Source organism: Ips typographus, linkage group LG2 (assembly GCF_016097725.1).
Source record: "Ips typographus isolate SLU linkage group LG2, UJ_Ityp_2.0, whole genome shotgun sequence".
NCBI classification, from domain to species: domain Eukaryota; kingdom Metazoa; phylum Arthropoda; class Insecta; order Coleoptera; family Curculionidae; genus Ips; species Ips typographus.
In genome coordinates this window covers 5201195-5220986 of record NC_138423.1, presented here as the reverse complement: position 1 = coordinate 5220986, position 19792 = coordinate 5201195, and the positions used below count along the sequence as shown (strand labels likewise).

The window sequence follows — 19792 nt, the reverse complement described above, 5'->3', positions numbered from 1 at the left end:
TGAAAAATGCTTAGAAACTTGGCAAAATGTCTACAAATGTTGGAAAGGGTCTCTAGCAATGTTGAATAAGGCTTAGAAATTTCGAAGAAAGTCTAGAAATGTTTCAGTAACTATAAAAACATTCAAAATGGCCTGTAAATATTGCAGAATGTCTAAAAACACTAAACAATATTTCGAAACCTTTAGTGCGATCTAGAAATGTTACTAAAGGACTAGCAAATGTAGAAAAATGCTTAGAAACTTTGCAAAATGTCTACAAATGTTGGAAAGGGTCTCTAGCAATGTTGAATAAGGCCTAGAAATTTCGAAGAAAGTCTAGAAATGTTTCAGTAACTCTAAAAACATTCAAAAAGATCTGGAAATGTTGCAGAATGTCTAAAAATTCTCCAAATCTTCAATAAGTCCTAGAAATGTTTAAAAAGGCCGAGATGAATTGCAGAAGATGTAAAAATGTTGCAAAAGGTCTAGTAACTTTACAGAATGTCTAAAAATGTTGAAAAAGGTCTAACGACTGTTGGAAAAGGACTAGAAACTTTCTAGAATGTGTAAAAACATTGCAAAAAATCTAGTAATGTTTAAAGAGGCCTATAAATGTTGCAGAAGCATTCTTCCGAAAGCAAGCAAGAAACGGTAGTGGAATGTGACAGAATTTAGATTTTTTTGCACGCTTAACCTTCTCTGAAACTACTTCTAAGTTGTTCAGTACAAAGAAACCAAATTCAGTTAAGTAAGGGTTAATTTGACAGAAAAAGTAATCTAAACGAAGCTTTAGAATGTTGTATACATAAAATAGGGTTGTTGACCTTAACAAAACACCCTAATCTAAAGATCCATTAAAATACTGACACAAAAACCAAGATAAAGTCCGTCCCAGAGCTAGTTGCTGTTACGTTAAAATAGTCCTTCCGTTAGTTAGTTATTAACGTATGTATTGTATGCATTTTAGTATGTTTTATGTGAGATTTGATGGAGTAATACTCTCATAAAAAAGATATTAATAATACCAGACTCTTTTCCTTAATTTGTAGGAGATAAATGCTCTACAACGACACTTTAAAAATATCTGGTTCAACAAAAACAAAGCTTTTTAAATCGCCGGAAAAAAACGCTCAATCTGGCAACCACAAAGAATCAAAGAAAATCTTGAGAACCAATCTAAGACGTACGTGAATTTCAATATGTCACTGTTCTCCTAGGACAGAGCGTAATTAAGCTACTAACTCTGTAATGCAAAAGGTATCAGGATAAAGAGAGTGTCTTTGATGATTGCAGTTTCTCTTTACGAATTAATCTAAACTCATCTTGAAATGGTAAAAGTGCATGTCCACATGATTATACAATTACTTCTATGTATAATTTCAAAAGAAATCCTGCAATTTAGTCTTCAGACACATTCTGAACGTGAGAGTCTTTGAAAACAATTAGTCATGGAAATAATAAACTGTTATTTAAAATATAAATTTCAATCACACTGTTTTAGGAACAACTATTAAATTCCCAACATAGTACAGACCATAGAACAGCTAGAAACAAGCAAAAACAAAGCTACATAGCGCTAGAACGTACAGCCACAGAATGCTAGCAAAATACGAAGCGCTAGGTGCTTTAGAGTTAACATAAATAACTGTAAATGAAGATATGATTTTTACCTGACAACTCTTGCGTCAGGTTTCGCCTCCTGCGGTTTTGGCTCATCATCTTTACCAAAGAACCTACTGAACCAACTTTTTTTACTCGGACTAGAACACACGAGAAAAAAAAACAAATTAGATTACACAAGTCGTTTCAAAACAGCCAACAAGTAAAGCTAAGTTTTGCTTTGAAAAAATCATATCTTCACATACACCAAGTTTCAATTCGATACCTGCGGGTAAATTACCTTAAACGATGAAAATTAGTAATGGGCAAGTTTACTTACATGACATCTCTTTGGCCAGCCAAAGTGGTTTCGAATCTGGGCTTAACGTAAGTCCATCCACCTTGGTTTTTGTGCTCTTCTTGAGCCCAGGCGATTTGGGCGTTTGGATATTTGTCGCATTCTTGTTTAATCAAATCGAATGGGAAAGGAGTCAACTGAAATAATGGTTCATGGAAGATTACAACAGGTTTTGAATAGAAGTCAATTGTAATTCGCTCTTACCTGTTCAACACGTGTAACGGCAATTTTATCATCAATTCCCAGCTCTCTGTTGGCCTTGATCAAGTCGTAATACACTTTTCCGGAGCAGAAGATGAGTTTCTTCACGCCACTGGCATTCTGAGATGCCTTACCTTCATCGGGGATTATTCTTCTGAACTCGGTTCCTGGAGAACAAATATTATTACTGTCATTTATTCCAATTAATTACTTTGCTGTAAAATCTTATTTAATGTATTATACAGTTCGTAAAGAAATTAAAATATCAATTTTAATAACACTCTTATATGGTTCTCTTAAAAAGTTGTTTCGGAATTCCCAACTACTCAGAAACTGTTAGTTTAGGTTGCTTCTATTTTTGGTAATTTTCTTAACTTAATATTATTTGTTCTTGTATTATGTGGCGAGTGTGGAAATAGTGAGTAATCGTAAAAAACCAAAAATCGTTTTTTAAACAACTTATATTAAAAATTATTACCGACGTGTTTTTGCGTTTGCAGTTTAAAAATGCTATGGCATTACATGTACTGTTTTAACATTTGGCAACATTGATACATTTGTGTTTTTCCATTTGGAAAGTTCAAGACAATTGTAGTGGGTCCTGGAACTTTTCAGAAAGTTCTCAGTAGCATTTGGAAATCTTTGGCACACTCAAAACGTTCCTAGAGGGCTCTGACAAATTAAAGTCTGGTAAAGTTTAAGACAGTTGTTGGGGCTTCTGGCACTTATAAGAAAGTTCTCAATAGCATTTAGAGGTCTATGGAACTTTCAAAATGGTCCTAGAGGCCTCTGGCAATTTAAAACTGTCCTGAGAAAGTTCAAGACAGTTGTAGAGGTCTCCGGAACTTTTCAGAAAGTTCTCAGTAGCATTTGGAGGTCTATGGAACTGTCAAAATGGTCCTAGAGGCCTCTGACAAATTAAAACAAGTCTGGAAAAGTTTAAGACAGTTGTAGAGGTCTCTGGAACTTTTCAGAAAGTTCTCAATAGCATTTAGAGGTCTATGGAACTTTCAAAATGGTCCTAGAGGCCTCTGGCAATTTAAAAGTGTTCTGAGAAAGTTCAAGACAGTTGTAGAGGTCTCTGGAACTTTTCAGAAAGTTCTCAATAGCATTTAGAAGTCTATGGAACTTTCAAAATGGTCCTAGAGGCCTCTGGCAATTTAAAAGTGTTCTGAGAAAGTTCAAGACAGTTGTAGAGGTCTCTGGAACTTTTCAGAAAGTTCTCAATAGCATTTAGAGGTCTATGGAACTTTCAAAATGGTCCTAGAGGCCTCTGGCAATTTAAAAGTGTCCTGAGAAAGTTCAAGACAGTTGTAGAGGTCTCTGGAACTTTTCAGAAAGTTCTCAATAGCATTTAGAGGTCTATGGAACTTTCAAAATGGTCCTAGAGGCCTCTGGCAATTTAAAAGTGTTCTGAGAAAGTTCAAGACAGTTGTAGAGGTCTCTGGAACTTTTCAGAAAGTTCTCAATAGCATTTAGAGGTCTATGGAACTGTCAAAATGGTCCTAGAGGCCTCTGACAAATTAAAACAAGTCTGGAAAAGTTTAAGACAGTTGTAGAGGTCTCTGGAACTTTTCAGAAAGTTCTCAATAGCATTTAGAGGTCTATGGAACTTTCAAAATGGTCCTAGAGGCCTCTAGCAATTTAAAAGTGTTCTGAGAAAGTTCAAGACAGTTGTAGAGGTCTCTGGAACTTTTCAGAAAGTTCTCAATAGCATTTAGAGGTCTATGGAACTTTCAAAATGGTCCTAGAGGCCTCTGGCAATTTAAAAGTGTTCTGAGAAAGTTCAAGACAGTTTTAGAGGTCTCTGGAACTTTTCAGAAAGTTCTCAATAGCATTTAGAGGTCTATGGAACTTTCAAAATGGTCCTAGAGGCCTCTGGCAATTTAAAAGTGTCCTGAGAAAGTTCAAGACAGTTGTAGAGGTCTCTGGAACTTTTCAGAAAGTTCTCAATAGCATTTAGAGGTCTATGGAACTTTCAAAATGGTCCTAGAGGCCTCTGGCAATTTAAAAGTGTTCTGAGAAAGTTCAAGACAGTTGTAGAGGTCTCTGGAACTTTTCAGAAAGTTCTCAGTAGCATTTGGAGGTCTATGGAACTGTCAAAATGGTCCTAGAGGCCTCTGACAAATTAAAACAAGTCTGGAAAAGTTTAAGACAGTTGTAGAGGTCTCTGGAACTTTTCAGAAAGTTCTCAATAGCATTTAGAGGTCTATGGAACTTTCAAAATGGTCCTAGAGGCCTCTGGCAATTTAAAAGTGTTCTGAGAAAGTTCAAGACAGTTGTAGAGGTCTCTGGAACTTTTCAGAAAGTTCTCAATAGCATTTAGAGGTCTATGGAACTTTCAAAATGGTCCTAGAGGCCTCTGACAAATTAAAACAAGTCTGGAAAAGTTTAAGACAGTTGTAGAGGTCTCTGGAACTTTTCAGAAAGTTCTCAGTAGCATTTGGAGGTCTATGGAACTGTCAAAATGGTCCTAGAGGCCTCTGACAAATTAAAACAAGTCTGGAAAAGTTTAAGACAGTTGTAGAGGTCTCTCGAACTTTTCAGAAAGTTCTCAATAGCATTTAGAGGTCTATGGAACTTTCAAAATGGTCCTAGAGGCCTCTGGCAATTTAAAAGTGTCCTGAGAAAGTTCAAGACAGTTGTAGAGGTCTCTGGAACTTTTCAGAAAGTTCTCAATAGCATTTAGAGGTCTATGGAACTTTCAAAATGGTCCTAGAGGCCTCTGGCAATTTAAAAGTGTTCTGAGAAAGTTCAAGACAGTTGTAGAGGTCTCTGGAACTTTTCAGAAAGTTCTCAATAGCATTTAGAGGTCTATGGAACTTTCAAAATGGTCCTAGAGGCCTCTGACAAATTAAAACAAGTCTGGAAAAGTTTAAGATAGTTGTAGAGGTCTCTGGAACTTTTCAGAAAGTTCTCAATAGCATTTAGAGGTCTATGGAACTTTCAAAATGGTCCTAGAGGCCTCTGGCAATTTAAAAGTGTCCTGAGAAAGTTCAAGACAGTTGTAGAGGTCTCTGGAACTTTTCATAAAGTTCTCAATAGCATTTAGAGGTCTATGGAACTGTCAAAATGGTCCTAGAGGCCTCTGACAATTTAAAACAACTCTGGGAAAGTTCAAGACAGTTGTAGAGGTCTCTGGAACTTTTCAGAAAATTCTCAATAGCATTTAGAGGTCTATGGAACTGTCAAAATGGTCCTAGAGGCCTCTGACAATTTAAAACAACTCTGGGAAAGTTCAAGACAGTTGAGAGATGTCTCTGGAACTTTTCAGAAAGTTCTCAATAGCATTTGGAAATCTTTGGCATACTCAAAACGCTCTTACAGGCCTCTGACAAATTAAAACAAGTCTGGAAAAGTTTAAGACAGTTGTAGAGGTCTCTGGAACTTTTCAGAAAGTTCTCAATAGCATTTAGAGGTCTATGGAACTTTCAAAACGGTCCTAGAGGCCTCTGACTGTTTAAAACAAGTCTGGAAAAGCTTTTTTTAGAAGGTTCTCAATAGCACTTAGAGGTCTATGGAACTGTCAAACTGATCTTAGAGGCCTCTGGCAATTTAAAATGGTTTTGGGGAAAGTTCACAACAGTTGTAGAGGGTTCTGGAAGTTTTCAGAAAGTTCTCAGTAGCATTTAGAGGTCTTTGGTACTCCCAAAACGGTTCTAGAGGCTTCTGGTAATTTAAATCAATTCTTGAAATGTTAAAGTAGTATGTTGCTATAAAACACACATTTTTATTCGATCTTTGTCTAATAAAACGAGATGAGGAATGTGACGCAACAGTCAGAAGTCACCGAACAAAGACTATAATTTTTTTAGTGTTTAGTGTATAACAAGTTGTTTTAAAATCACTCTTAAGCTAACCTCGTTACCAAAGTAATAATTGCTGTGATGTTTTTCTGAAAATATAGCTCAAAATCAAGTGATTTCTTTCATTCTTATTTTTAAATTGTCTAGAGAACTGTTGGAGATACAAAAATTGATTATTTTTATGAATTAACAGACATAACAAATAACAATAGCCCATTAGAATAAGCTAGAATCCAGATCACTGTGAATAATCGGTCAGCTGTTGTTTGCTTTCGAACTCTTTCGAAAGTTATACACAAAACCTAATAACTTAAATTCAGATTATTTTCACACATTTGCTGATATTTTTTTAGTGATTCTATGAACCTGTTTTTATTATAAAAGTTTTTTATGAACGTCAATAGAAAAGTGTTCCTTCAATAAATCCGGCGACTAGGTACTCTTAATTTAGACACAACTTTCAGTTAAAGTTATCAATAAATGGCATAACTTACCTTCAATCATATCATCAAACGAACTTCTGGCTTCGGGATGTCTCAACAAACTTTTGGGGGTCATAACAACAAGAGGCTTTCTGAAAACAAAATACACCAATTACCAAATATAAAGTTGACTAACCTTTTAGACAAAATAAGTTGATGATACAACATATAAAGCTAAGTAAAAATAATACCTGAACGGCAAAGCGATCTGTCTTCTCAACAAATGGAACAAATTAGCGGGCGTGGTGCAATTAGCAATGATCCAGTTGATGTCGTGTAGTTGACGAACGGCAAAATCTTCAGTTTCGGGTGGGAAATAGTCTGGATCGTCAGATGACATTTGAAGGAATCGTTCCAAACGGGCGCTTGAATGTTCCGGTCCTTGACCTAAAACAAAAAAATAATGATGACACTACGTAAGTTTATTATTGTATTTATTTGTAATGGAAGCGTAAGCGGCCATTGGAAAATCTCGAAAAATTGGAATAAAGGAGAGTTTACACATACGCATATACGATTTACTTGCGCCAATAGAAACTGGAACTCCTGTTTGTAATTTTCATCTTTGACATCTGTTCTCAGATACAAAGTCCTAAGCAAGAAATAATTAATTATGCAGATGATACTAGTCTGTTAATTACGAACGGCAATTTTTGTCAACTCTCAACAGACACCAATCACCTTATGGAGACAGTAAGTAAATGGTTTGCCAAAAATCGTCTAATCATAAACGTTCAAAAGACTAATGTACTACTATTTCGAACCAGACAGCTTTCCTGTAACAGAGAATACAAAGTTCTTGGGTCTGTGGGTGGATCAGCATTTGGATTGGTCTTTTCACGTGAATAAATTAATTAAAAAATTAAACTCCGTCTGTTATGGCATTAGAGTGATTAGCAAGTATATGGGTGAGAAAAGTATGAAAATATTATATTTTGCAAATTACGAATCCATATTAAAATATGGAATAATTTTTTGGGGTAGAAGTGCAGGTATTCAGGATTGTTTTGTTGCTCAGAAGAGGGTTATTAGGATAGTTAAAAAAATGGACTTTAACCAATCATGTAGAAATGTTTTCAGGCAATTGGGAATTCTGACAGTGTATGCATTATATATTTTTGAATGCCTCATGTTTCTGTATAGAAACAAACATCTTTTCCAACAATTAAGATCGCATCAAAACTACAACACAAGATCTGAATATTTTTGTTACCCTAGGCACAGACTGAACCTGAGCGAAAAAAGTCCAGAATATATGTGCGTAAAATTGTTTAACAAGCTACCTCAACAAGTTAGTCAACAAAAAGGCATATCAGTATTTAAAAAAAAAAAATTAGAAAATTGCTTATTAACCTAGAGCCATATACTCTGGATGACTACATGAATATGTAAAAATACCTATAGTTAACTTTAGAACTTTTTTTTTATTATTAATATGATTTTAACAATGTATACAGGGTAATTCAAATTCGACCCTCACCATTGGGATTTCAGAAACCATAAGAGATACGAGAAAGTTTAAATTGGGGCAAAGTTGCGCAATTTAAAGCACAACAAAATGCTGTTTTAAAAATTTTGATTTTCCGAGTACTTCCGAAGATATCCGAAAAAAACTGAAAATTTGATTTTTTGTTTTTATTTATTTCTAACCTTATTTGAAGAGATATCCTAAAACTAAAAGCATTTTTTCATTGCCACTTTTTCCTAGCTATTCGATGATGGATTCAAATTTGCCACACGACGTTTCGTTTTCTGTCAGTCATCATCAACTTGCTTTTTTCTTATGGGCGCCATATTGGATTTTTAGCCCACCAAATAGTACGTTTTATTCTGATTTTAGTGATGTATAATAACTTATGATTTGCTTCATAAATAACAAAATAATTCAATAAAAACTATTTTTACTTTAGTTATTGGCTTTGAGTTAATGGGCCGTTTTATAAAATGTCATTATTTGACAGTACTTGTCAAACACGATAATTCGGACGATCATTAGGACGTCAATCATAGTTAAAAATGTATCTAGAAAAGAAATCCCCGCAGAAAATGTTATTATTATACAAGCATTGCTGAACTATTTAGGTTAATCAGAAAAAGAAATTTGTTAGCATTATCTCTAACTTAAAAGGCTTATTTATGTTTCCAAGAGAAAGATCATTATTTTAGGAACTTCATTTTTTGCCAAATTTCAATTTTTTATAATGTTAAGTGCAAGTTTATAGTTATTTATACAGTAAGTGACAAACCATTTTTTATTCATTCATATTTATTCGAGTGAATAAACCGGTTTAAGTCACGTGTCTTATACAGTATTTTATTAAATTTCGACTTTTTATATTAAAAAAAAAACTAAAATTACAGTTCTATTAAATTTGCACCGCTCCCCGTAGATGTAACATTGATGTTTGTTTGTTTACATCTGTAAATAGGCGAATGTCATTCAGAGTGATTTAATAGTTAGTAATACAGCAAGTGACTTAAACCATTTTTTATTCACGAAAAGAACAATTAGGTCCACAAGCGTAGCGAGTGGCCTAAGCTCTTCGTGAATAAACCGGTTTAAGTCACGTGTACACCTTTGTGACTAAGTATGTTCAGGTCAATTGCGTGTGACAAGTACTACCAAGTAATCTTCATAAAACGTCTCATTAACTCAAAGCTAACTAAGGTAAAAATCTCTAAAAGCTCTAATGATCGTCCGAATTATCGTGTTTGACAAGTACTGTCAAATAATGACATTTTATGAAACGGCCCATTAACTCAAAGCCAATAACTAAAGTAAAAATAGTTTTTATTGAATTATTTTGTTATTTATGAAGCAAATCATAAGTTATTATACATCACTAAAATCAGAATAAAACGTACTATTTGGTGAGCTAAAAATCCAATATGGCGCCCATAAGAAAAAAGAAAATTGATGATGGCTGCCAAAAAACGAAACGTCGTGTGGCAAATTTGAATCCATCATCGAATAGCTGAGAAAAAGTGGCAATGAAAAGGTGCTTTTAGTAGTGGAATATCTCTTCAAATAAGATTAGAAATAAATAAAAACAAAAAATCAAATTTTCAGTTTTTTTCGGATATCTTCGGAAGTACTCGGAAAATCGAAATTTTTAAAACTGCATTTGGTTGAGCTTTACATTGCGCAACTTTGCCCCAATTTAAACTTTCTCGTATCTCTTATAGTTTCCGAGATCCCAATGGTGAGGGTCGAATTTGAATTACCCTGTATATAGGTAGTGTAACATTTTGTACAAACACGTAAAGCATCTTGTATGTGGCCTGTTATGGACCTATTGATGAAGTTTCTTTTTGTTATCTCTTTATGTAACAAATATGAAATATATTGCCTAACTAACTAACTAACTGGTGTGCCAGTAAATTCAATTTTGCACGTGGTAACATCAACTTGCATGCAAGTTTAATCTTTGCATGCAAATCGATGATTACACCCTGTTTCATTTTTGAATTCCTCGCAAGAAGGCTATAGTAATTATTATTAATACTTCCCTATACCTATCTTGCACCGTTTCTTAAATATTTCATAAAAATAGTGAATTTTTCAGCAAAACGGTAGTCTAAACAATAATGAAAGGTTTGCTGATGTGACCTTTTGTCCTCAGTTAGATAATACTACATGGTTGAAAAGCCCAGAGACAGAAAATGAAAAAAATCTACAGGGTGGTCAATGTTTACCTTTTAGTCGGACAGAAAGGGTAAATATCTAAGTGAATGTCTCCCAAAGAAACATTTACTGATTAGCGCTTCTATTTCAGTCATTGTTAGTTTGAAAACCATCGAAATTTATTTGATTTGTTTACTATTAATTCTTTTCCGTTTCTTTGTGTTGTTAATCATTTATAAAGTTTTCTATTTACCACACCACCACAGTTCTTTTAAGAGCTATTGTTTCTACGCTTTTAACATTCCGTAAGTACTTTCATAATATTATTATTAATATTTTTATTTTTTTTATGTCGGCTGTCACGATCTAACCAAAATTGGCACAATTACTAACCTGTTTTGAAAAAAAAGTGGGAGTGTCTATTATGGTTTTTATTTAGCCATTTGGTTTTTCCTAAATTCGTAATTACTTACTATTACAGTATTTTTTTAGAAAATGCCTGGAAAAATCCTCCACAGACAAGCCCAGCAGTTAATTCTTAAACTTTGTGAATATTTTGAATTGGAAAAAACCAATGGAGGACCTTTAGAAGGTTTATCATCTGTTCAGGAAGAAAATAAGAAATTTTAAGACCTTACATATTCTTACTGATGTATTTTTTTTGATACTAGAAGGTTGCAGCTGCTTTGAAAATTTTCCGCAAAACTGTTTATTCGATTCGGAAAAAGCAAGCAAGTAATCTTATGATTTCCTCACCTAGAAAACCTAAATCGAGATGTTATCGACGGGTCAAGACCACTGATTTATCTGAAAGCATTAAAATGGATGTTCGAAATACATTATATGATATGTACAACGATAGTATGTTAATAATAGTAAAATATATCTACTTTTGTAAGAAACATCTATTAACATTTCATTGTTTCCAGAGACTGAGATTTTTGGGTTGCATTATAGATTTTTCATAAAAATGTCTTCAAACATATTAATAATAAAGTCATAGAAAAAATAAAATATATGCGTCTAAAATGAGATATGAGATACTACAGCATCACTCAGAATGTCTTATTAAATTTTTAATTTGTTGTATTTATTTTAGAGAAACATGTAACCATCCAGAACCTAAATCAAGAGCTTAAAGTTAAAGAAATACTACATATTGGTGATACATCTCTGCGAATTTTGGTAAATAAAGTAGGTTTCAAAATTTAGACGGAATTCTATGATCCAAACGGAGACTTCTCATAAATAAAAAACGTTATTTTTGATTTGCTTTGGTATAAGGTTGTTTTAGTGCAAGTTTGCAGCCAAAGATCTCTACTTTCTGACTGACAATACACGCAAAATTTTAAACGTGACTAAGCTTTAGACACGCCCTTTTCTATAATATGAAGACAACAGGTTTGTTGACGAAAACTTGATTTGATTCATATGATTATAAATGACGTAGCCTTCGTGACGCACGGGTAAACTCACACCGCGTGAACAGAAGGCGAACTCCGTAACGATGTAGGAAATAGAAAACGCATAGAAATAGACAAGAAAGAAAATTTCTTTCTATTAACTGTTGGTACTCTCTAAGCTGTTTTCTATCACATTCGGCTGACACCGTCAACAGAAAACGGGAACTTATCGGTCCTAAAAACATTGACTAATTTCTAGTAATAAATCTAGGGCTTTTACTTGTTTCGTCGTATTCAGGGTTAATGACAAGTATCAATGACAATAATTTGAATAATTCTACGTTTTTTACTTTCTTTTTCAGTAATTAATCATATATTTCAAAGTTTACATTCTAAAATAATCCGTTTTGTTGCCATTTTTGTTGTTTTTTTGTTGCTTGTAAACATGCTACCAATTTTTATGCATTTTGTGAAGAAAGTAGGATGGGACTTTAGGATGTGTTGATGGAACGCATATAGCCATAACACAACCATTCCATAATGAACAGCTTACACCTCAAAAACAATAACTAATAGATGCATTAACACTTTAACTAAAAACTCAAAAACAAAGAAAGGGGGGTGCAAACACAATCAATTGGTCCCCAACACAACCTTATTGACACAATGTTGACACTGACGGGCATAAAGGTTAAAAAACAAAACATTTGAATTTTAGAAGACGACGGAAAAGAAAGATTGACAAATACAAAATTTCATAGCCGCAAGAGAGATAAAATCATAGCAAGACCTCATTTGGTCTTTCTATTTTACACAACCCGAATAGCTACGTTGAGTGCCGATCTTCGCCAATTGAAACGTAGAGAGTACCATATATTATGATAGAGAAGGGTTTTTTTATGATAGCAAAGAAATTTCCTTGCTATTCGTTAGAGAGTTCGCCTTCAGTATTTAGTGGCTCTGTGAGGCAATTTCTTTATTTTTTATTTCTTATTTCTCCTTTTGTTGATGTAAACTACTAGTTATTGAATTTGGTTATAGCAAAAATTCCAAAATCGGTAAAAATCGTAAAAGTCCATATTTTTTAGGTAAATTTACGATCGTTTTTGATATTTTAGCCAAGCCCATCGATGTCGGGCAATTCTTTTTCTTCCATCGTCCTTTTATTCAGCCCTGATAAAAAAATAAAAATTAAAAAAAAATGTCGAAAAACTCCTTGAAATGGGAAAAATTGGCTTAAAATGGCCTAATTTAAGTAGGTTATGGGTTAGGAAACCCAACCACAATAGTGGGTTGAGGTCCCCTAACCATCCTAAAACCTCACATTGACAAAAACATCGGAAATTTCTATTCACTGCTAAAATATAGGGCAAATTTTGGCTCAAAATATGCGATTTTCCGAATTTCCTGAGCTTATGGCCGTCTCCCACTATTTGGGATCCAAGAAACCCAAAAAACACACGTTTTGTCAATGAAACCAAACATGACCCAAATTTTACATACTGTTCTCGCGGAGTGAGTTTACCCGTGCGTCACGAAGGCTGCGTCATTTATAATCATATGAATCAAATCAAGTTTTCGTCAACAAACCAGGGTGTGTATTCTTGAAATGAAGGAAGGGAGTTACTAAGAGAAACACATTGAGAATGTGACAGAAACCTGTGATTGTCAGGTTCTTTTGTCACATTCTATCAACATTTCTAATAAGAGTTCGGCTCGCTGCTTTCAAGAATTAGGACCCTGTTGTGTTCATATTATAGAAAAGGGCGTGTCTAAAGCTTCGTCACGTTTAAAATTTTGCGGGTATTGTCAGTCAGAAAGTAGAGATCTTTGCCTGCAAATTTGCACTAAAACAACCTTTACCACAGCAAATCCAAAATATCTTGACCGAAATAACATTTTTTATTTATGAGAAGTCTCCGTTTGGATCATAGAATTCCGTCTAAACTTGAAACCTAATTTATTTACCAAAATTCGCAGAGATGTATTACCAATATGTAGTATTTCTTTAACTTTAAGCTCTTGATTTAGGTTCTGAATGGTTACATGTTTCTCTAAAATAAATACAACAAATTAAAAATTCAATAAGACATTCTGAGTGATGCTGTAGTATCTCATATCTCATTTTCAGGTTGCAATCCACTAATTTTATTTTAAACTCGCTGGAAAACATTTTAGACGCTTATTTTATTTTTTCTATGACTTTATCATTAATATGTTTGAAGAAATTTTTATGAAAAATCTATAATGCAACCCAAAAATCTCAGTCTCTGGAAACAATGAAATGCTAATAGATGTTTCTTACAAAAGTAGATATATTTTACTATTATTAACATACTATCCTTGTACAGGGTGCTGCATTTTCGATGGTTTTACGGAGTACTGAGAAAACGGTAATAGATAGAAAAAAAGTAGCATACGTGTTCTGATCTCTTTTTCTGAGCTGAGATGAGTGGCGAAAAGTGGGCGGCGCAAACTTCTTTTGTTTCAAAGATACGGGGGGTTTTCAAAAATTGTTAATTTTTGAACCTCTTCTGTATTTCAGTTGCTCTTAAAGTTATCAAAAAAGGAAGAACAGTTCCCGGTAGAAGTTTTCATGTAGAATCCAATGGCGTAGTCAGTTTTTTTCTATTCCGTTTAGTTTCATACGTCGACATATGACAGTAAGTTACATTTTTTTAAATGGAACATCCTATATATTTTTACGTCATTTAATTCTGTTTATTTTTACCTTTTCAACGGTGTATTACAACATATAAGTTTGTAGAGGTTAATCCTGTTATTTAAAAAAAAAACCTTTGCTAAGCTAAAAAAAGGCCAGTATCTAAAATACCAAACAAAATCGGAAATCATATAAACTAACACATCAGAAAATTAAATATTTTTAATAAATCTTATTAAAAATCTAAGTTACAAACAGTTCTACCGTCACTTTAATAAGAAAAGTGGCCATTTCTATTTTCTACTATTTTTAAGGTAGAAGTTGAAAAAACTGTTTATAAACGACATGTAACATGTTAATATGAACATAGCCAAATTTTGTTTCGACTGTGGGTATTTTTATACATATTATTTAGCACTTTTTTGTTAAGGAAACGCTTTTTTTTAATTACCAAGATTAACGTTTACAAACTTATATGTTTTAATACACCGTTGAAAAAGTAAAAATCAACAGAATTAAATGAACTAAAAATATATAGGGGGTTCCATTTAAAAAAATATAACTTACTGTCATATGTCAGAAACTAAACGCAATAGAAAAAAACTGACTACGTCATTGGATTCTACGTCAAAACTTCTACCGAAAACCGTTTTTGCTTCTTTGATAACTTTAATAGCAAATGAAATACAGAGGAGGTTCCAAAATGACCAATTTTCAAAAGCCTCCCGTATCTTTGAAACAAAAGAAGTTTGCGCAGCCCACTCTTCGCCAGTCATCTCAGCTCAGAAAAAGAGATCAGAACACGAATGCTACTTTTTTTCTATCTATTACCGTTTTCTCTGTACCCCGTAAAACCATCGAAAATGCAGCACACTGTACATATCATATAATGTATTTCGAACATTCATTTTAATGCTTTCAGATAAATCAGTGGTCTTGGCCCGTCGATAACATCTCGATTTACGTTTTCTAGGTGAGGAAATCATAAGATTACTTGCTTGCTTTTTCCGAATCGAATAAACAGTTTTGCGGAAAATTTTCAAAGCAGCTACAACCTTCTAGTATCAAAAAAATACATCAGTAAGAATATGTAAGGTCTTAAAATTTCGTATTTTTTTCCTGAACAGATGATAAAGCTTCTAAAGGTCCTCAATTGGTTTTTCCCAATTGAAAATATTTACAAAGGTTAAGAATTAACTGCTGAGCTTGTCTGTGGAGAATTTTTCCAGGCATTTTCTAAAAAAATACTGTAATAGTAAGTAATTCCGAATTTACGAAAAACCAAATGGCTAAATAAAAACCATAATAGACACTCCCACTTTTTTTTTAAAAACAGGTTAGTAATTGTGCCAATTTTGGTTAGATCGTGACAGCCGACATAAAAAAAATAAAAATATTAATAATAATATTATGAAAGTACTTAGAGAATGTTAAAAGCTTATAAACAATAGCTCTTAAAAGAACTGTGGTGGTGTGGTAAATAGAAAACTTTATAAATGATTAACAACACAAAGAAACGGAAAAGAATTAATAGTAGACAAATCAAATAAATTTCGATGGTTTTCAAACTGACAATGACTGAAATAGAAGCACTAATCAGTAAATGTTTTTTTTTGGAAGACATTCACTTAGATATTTACACTTTCTGAAAGTGAACAATAGACAAGGATGAAGTCAATAATGCATGTCTACTTCTAAATCACAGGGGCATGACACACGGGTAAATAAATAAAAAATAATAGCTATTTATGTAACCAGTTACGAAAAGATCGATTTTGTGTAACGAATGAATGTTTGTAGGGCGAGCGCAGCGAGGTCCTACAATTTGAATGAGTTACACAATAAGACATTTTCGAAACGTGTTGCATACATAATTTTTTCTAATTTTGACCAAAAAGCGGTAAAAACCATCTTTTAAAGTGATTTAACACAAATATTCACTTTCATAGCACCTTGTATAAACAGTGACAACGACATGTTATGATGGATGTCGACCATATGTTTCTACGGAAATGCATAAAAACAGGGAGTGATGAAATGAACTTTTCATAACTAGTTACATAAAGTGATACTTTATGTAACTGGTTACATAAAGTAAAACGTTTTGTCACTCTAATCAGTTTTGAAAAGTGTCACTTTATATGCCAAAATTAGAAAAAATAAATTTCTGCTCACTGCTAAAATATAGGTCAAATTTTGGCTCAAAATATGCGATTTTCCAAACCCAAAAAAACACGTTTTGTCAATGGAACCAAACATGACACAAATTTTACATAGTAATTTCAGTAAAGGATATATCAATCACGTACCTTCCATTCCGTGAGGCAATAACATAACCAAACCAGTTTGCCTGACCCATTTCGACTGTCCGCTGGCCAACAGAGTGTCGATGATGCACTGTGCAGTGTTGGAAAAATCTCCAAACTGGGCTTCCCAGATAACCAAAGCGTTGGGATTGGTCATTGAATATCCTTTGAACAGTTCACTAATTAAAAATACCTTAATCCACCATTTACTGTAATAAACGTACCCAATTCGAAACCAAGGACACCATACTCAGAAAGTGAACTATTGCAAACAGTGTAAGGGGCTTGATCCGGATACAAATTGCAGAGAGGTCTACAAAAACAACAAATATATTATAGTAAATTCAACTTTAAAACCAAATAACCACAAGTACCTGTATGTGGCTTTGTCTACAGTTTGATGGTGCAACACGTGATGTCTGTGGGAGAAAGTGCCTCTTTCTACGTCCTGACCGGACAACCTTACGTGGATTCCTTCCTTTAGTAAAGAGCCGAATGCCATAGCCTCGCCAAGGGCCCAATCGCAAATCCTGTTCTCCACCATTTCCATACGAGATTTTAAGATACGTTCAATACCTGCAGAGAATAAATTAGTTACCTTCCAAGGTAAATAATAAAGTTTGTACCTTTATGGATGATAAATTCAGCAGCATTTGGTGGTGGAGAAGAGAATCGTTTTCCGATGTGGACTAAAGTGTCTTCGACAATTCCAGTTTTGGCCGCCTATAAATTAAGATAATTTTCGTACTTAATATGTACTGCAATATACAGGGTAATTCAAATTCGACCCTCACCATTGGGATCTCGGAAACTATAAGAGATACGAGAAAGTTTAAATTGGGGCAAAGTTGAGCAATGTAAAGCTCAACCAAATGCAGTTTTAAAAATTTCGATTTTCCGAGTACTTCCGAAGATATCCGAAAAAAACTGAAAATTTGATTTTTTGTTTTTATTTATTTCTAATCTTATTTGAAGAGATATTCCAAAACTAAAAGCACCTTTTCATTGCCACTTTTTCTCAGCTATTCGATGATGGATTCAAATTTGCCACACGACGTTTCGTTTTTTGGCAGCCATCATCAACTTTCTTTTTTCTTATGGGCGCCATATTGGATTTTTAGCCCACCAAATAGTACGTTTTATTCTGATTTTAGTGATGTATAATAAATAACTTATGATTTGCTTCATAAATAACAAAATAATTCAATAAAAACTATTTTTACTTTAGTTATTGGCTTTGAGTTAATGGGCCGTTTTATAAAATGTCATTATTTGACAGTACTTGTCAAACACGATAATTCGGACGATCATTAGAGCTTTTAGAGATTTTACCTTAGTTAGCTTTGAGTTAATGAGACGTTTTATGAAGATTACTTGGTAGTACTTGTCACACGCAATTGGCCTGAACATACTTAGTCACAAAGGTGTACACGTGACTTGACTTAAACCGGTTTATTCACTCGAAGAGCTTAGGCCAGTCGCTACACTTGTGGACCTACTTGTTCTTTTCGTGAATAAAAAATGGTTTAAGTCACTTGCTGAATAAATAACTATTAAATCACTCCGAATGACATTCGCCTATTTACAGATGTAAACAAACAAACATCAATGTTACATCTACGGGGCGCGGTGCAAATTTAATAGAACTGTAATTTTAGTTTTTTTTTTTTAATATAAGAAGTCGAAATTTAATAAAATACTGTATAAGACACGTGACTTAAACCGGTTTATTCACTCGAATAAATATGAATGAATAAAAAATGGTTTGTCACTTACTGTATAAATAACTATAAACTTGCACTTAACATTACTGGCAAATTGCTGAGAGCAGAGCCAATTAACAGACAAGACAAGACACTTAACATTATAAAAAATTGAAATTTGGCAAAAAATGAAGTTCCTAAAATGATGATCTTTCTCTTGGAAACATAAATAAGCCTTTTAAGTTAGAGATAATGCTAACAAATCTCTTTTTCTGATTAACCTAAATAGTTCAGCAATGCTTGTATAATAATAATATTTTCTGCGGGGGTTTCTTTTCTAGATACATTTTTAACTATGATTGACGCTCTAATGATCGTCCGAATTATCGTGTTTGACAAGTACTGTCAAATAATAACATTTTTTAAAACGGCCCATTAACTCAAAGCCAATAACTAAAGTAAAAATAGTTTTTATTGAATTATTTTGTTATTTATGAAGAAAATCATACGTTATTATACATCACTAAAATCAGAATAAAACGTACTATTTGGTGGGCTAAAAATCCAATATGGCGCCCATAAGAAAAAAGAAAGTTGATGATGAGTGACAGAAAACGAAACCTCATGTGGCAAATTTGAATCAATCATCGAATGGCTAGGAAAAAGTGGCAATGAAAAGATGCTTTTAGTTTTGGGATATCTCTTCAAATAAGGTTAGAAATAAGTAAAAACAAAAAATCAAATTTTCAGTTTTTTTCGAAAATCTTCGGAAGTACTCGGAAAATCAAAAATTTTAAAACAACATTTGGTTGAGCTTTAAATTGCGCAACTTTGTCCCAATTTATCGTATCTCTTATGGTTTCTGAGATCCCAATGGTGAGAGTCTAATTTGAATTACCCTGTATACAGGGTGTCCCTGAAACGTGTTTACAACGCTCTGCCGCAGTTAGCTGAGGTCAAAGTAAACCGATTTAAATCGATTTTCATATTTTTTAACTCTAAAAATTGAAAAACGCATTCAAAATGTTAGTTTTATTAGCGCAAATTAACTGTAGATGACTTTAAATAAAATCAATTATCATTAAAAATACACTTTTTAAATTTTACAAGATTTTTGAAAAGTTTAAACAAAAACTTTTAACTTAACAGTTAAAATGACAGGTTTAATAGTGCAAATCGCTTGTAGATAACATAAAAATTGTATTAAAGCAATTTCTATAAAAAAAAACTCTTTTTGGATTTTTTAACATTTTTTTTTATAATTGAAAAAAAGAACAGTCAAAATGGCAGTATTAATATGATGCAAATCGCCTGTAGACTAGTTTAAAACTTGCAGAGAATCGATTTTTATTTAAAAACACACTTTTTGGATTTGGACAGTAAAAATGACTGTTTTGATGGTGCAAATCAATTGTAGATGAATCTAAAAATTAAATTCGACTGAATCGATTGAAACCATAACAGTTACGTACTTCAAAATCTTTGTTAACTGAAAACATACTCAAAACTACAGTTTTGATGACGCAAATCGATTGCAATCACTTCATCACTCATCACTCATTATTGTATGTATTTTTAAGAAAAAAAAAACAACTAAATCAATTAAATATTAAATTAATGATACTTAACGTCCACTTTATCCTAAACTAACTAAGGCAGCTGAAGACA

At 33.2% G+C, this 19792-nt stretch overlaps 1 protein-coding gene across 6 annotated transcripts in view; it reads right to left on the bottom strand.

Moving 5' to 3' along the window:
• Ogdh (oxoglutarate dehydrogenase Nc73EF) overlaps positions 1 to 19792 on the bottom strand; it is a 53495-nt gene that overhangs the window by 5030 nt on the left and 28673 nt on the right. For 3 of the 6 annotated variants that reach the window (XM_081973054.1, XM_081973053.1, XM_081973055.1), the window contains 9 exons: positions 17048 to 17144; positions 16796 to 16997; positions 16646 to 16734; positions 16425 to 16586; positions 6617 to 6812; positions 6438 to 6517; positions 2141 to 2304; positions 1919 to 2073; positions 1650 to 1739 (listed from right to left, as the gene is read on the bottom strand). In XM_081973054.1, coding sequence (XP_081829180.1) covers positions 1650 to 1739; positions 1919 to 2073; positions 2141 to 2304; positions 6438 to 6517; positions 6617 to 6812; positions 16425 to 16586; positions 16646 to 16734; positions 16796 to 16997; positions 17048 to 17144 — 1235 coding nt within the window. The remainder of the gene's footprint in view (positions 1 to 1649; positions 1740 to 1918; positions 2074 to 2140; positions 2305 to 6437; positions 6518 to 6616; positions 6813 to 16424; positions 16587 to 16645; positions 16735 to 16795; positions 16998 to 17047; positions 17145 to 19792) is intronic. The other 3 variants (XM_081973057.1, XM_081973056.1, XM_081973058.1) reach the window with 1 other exon arrangement.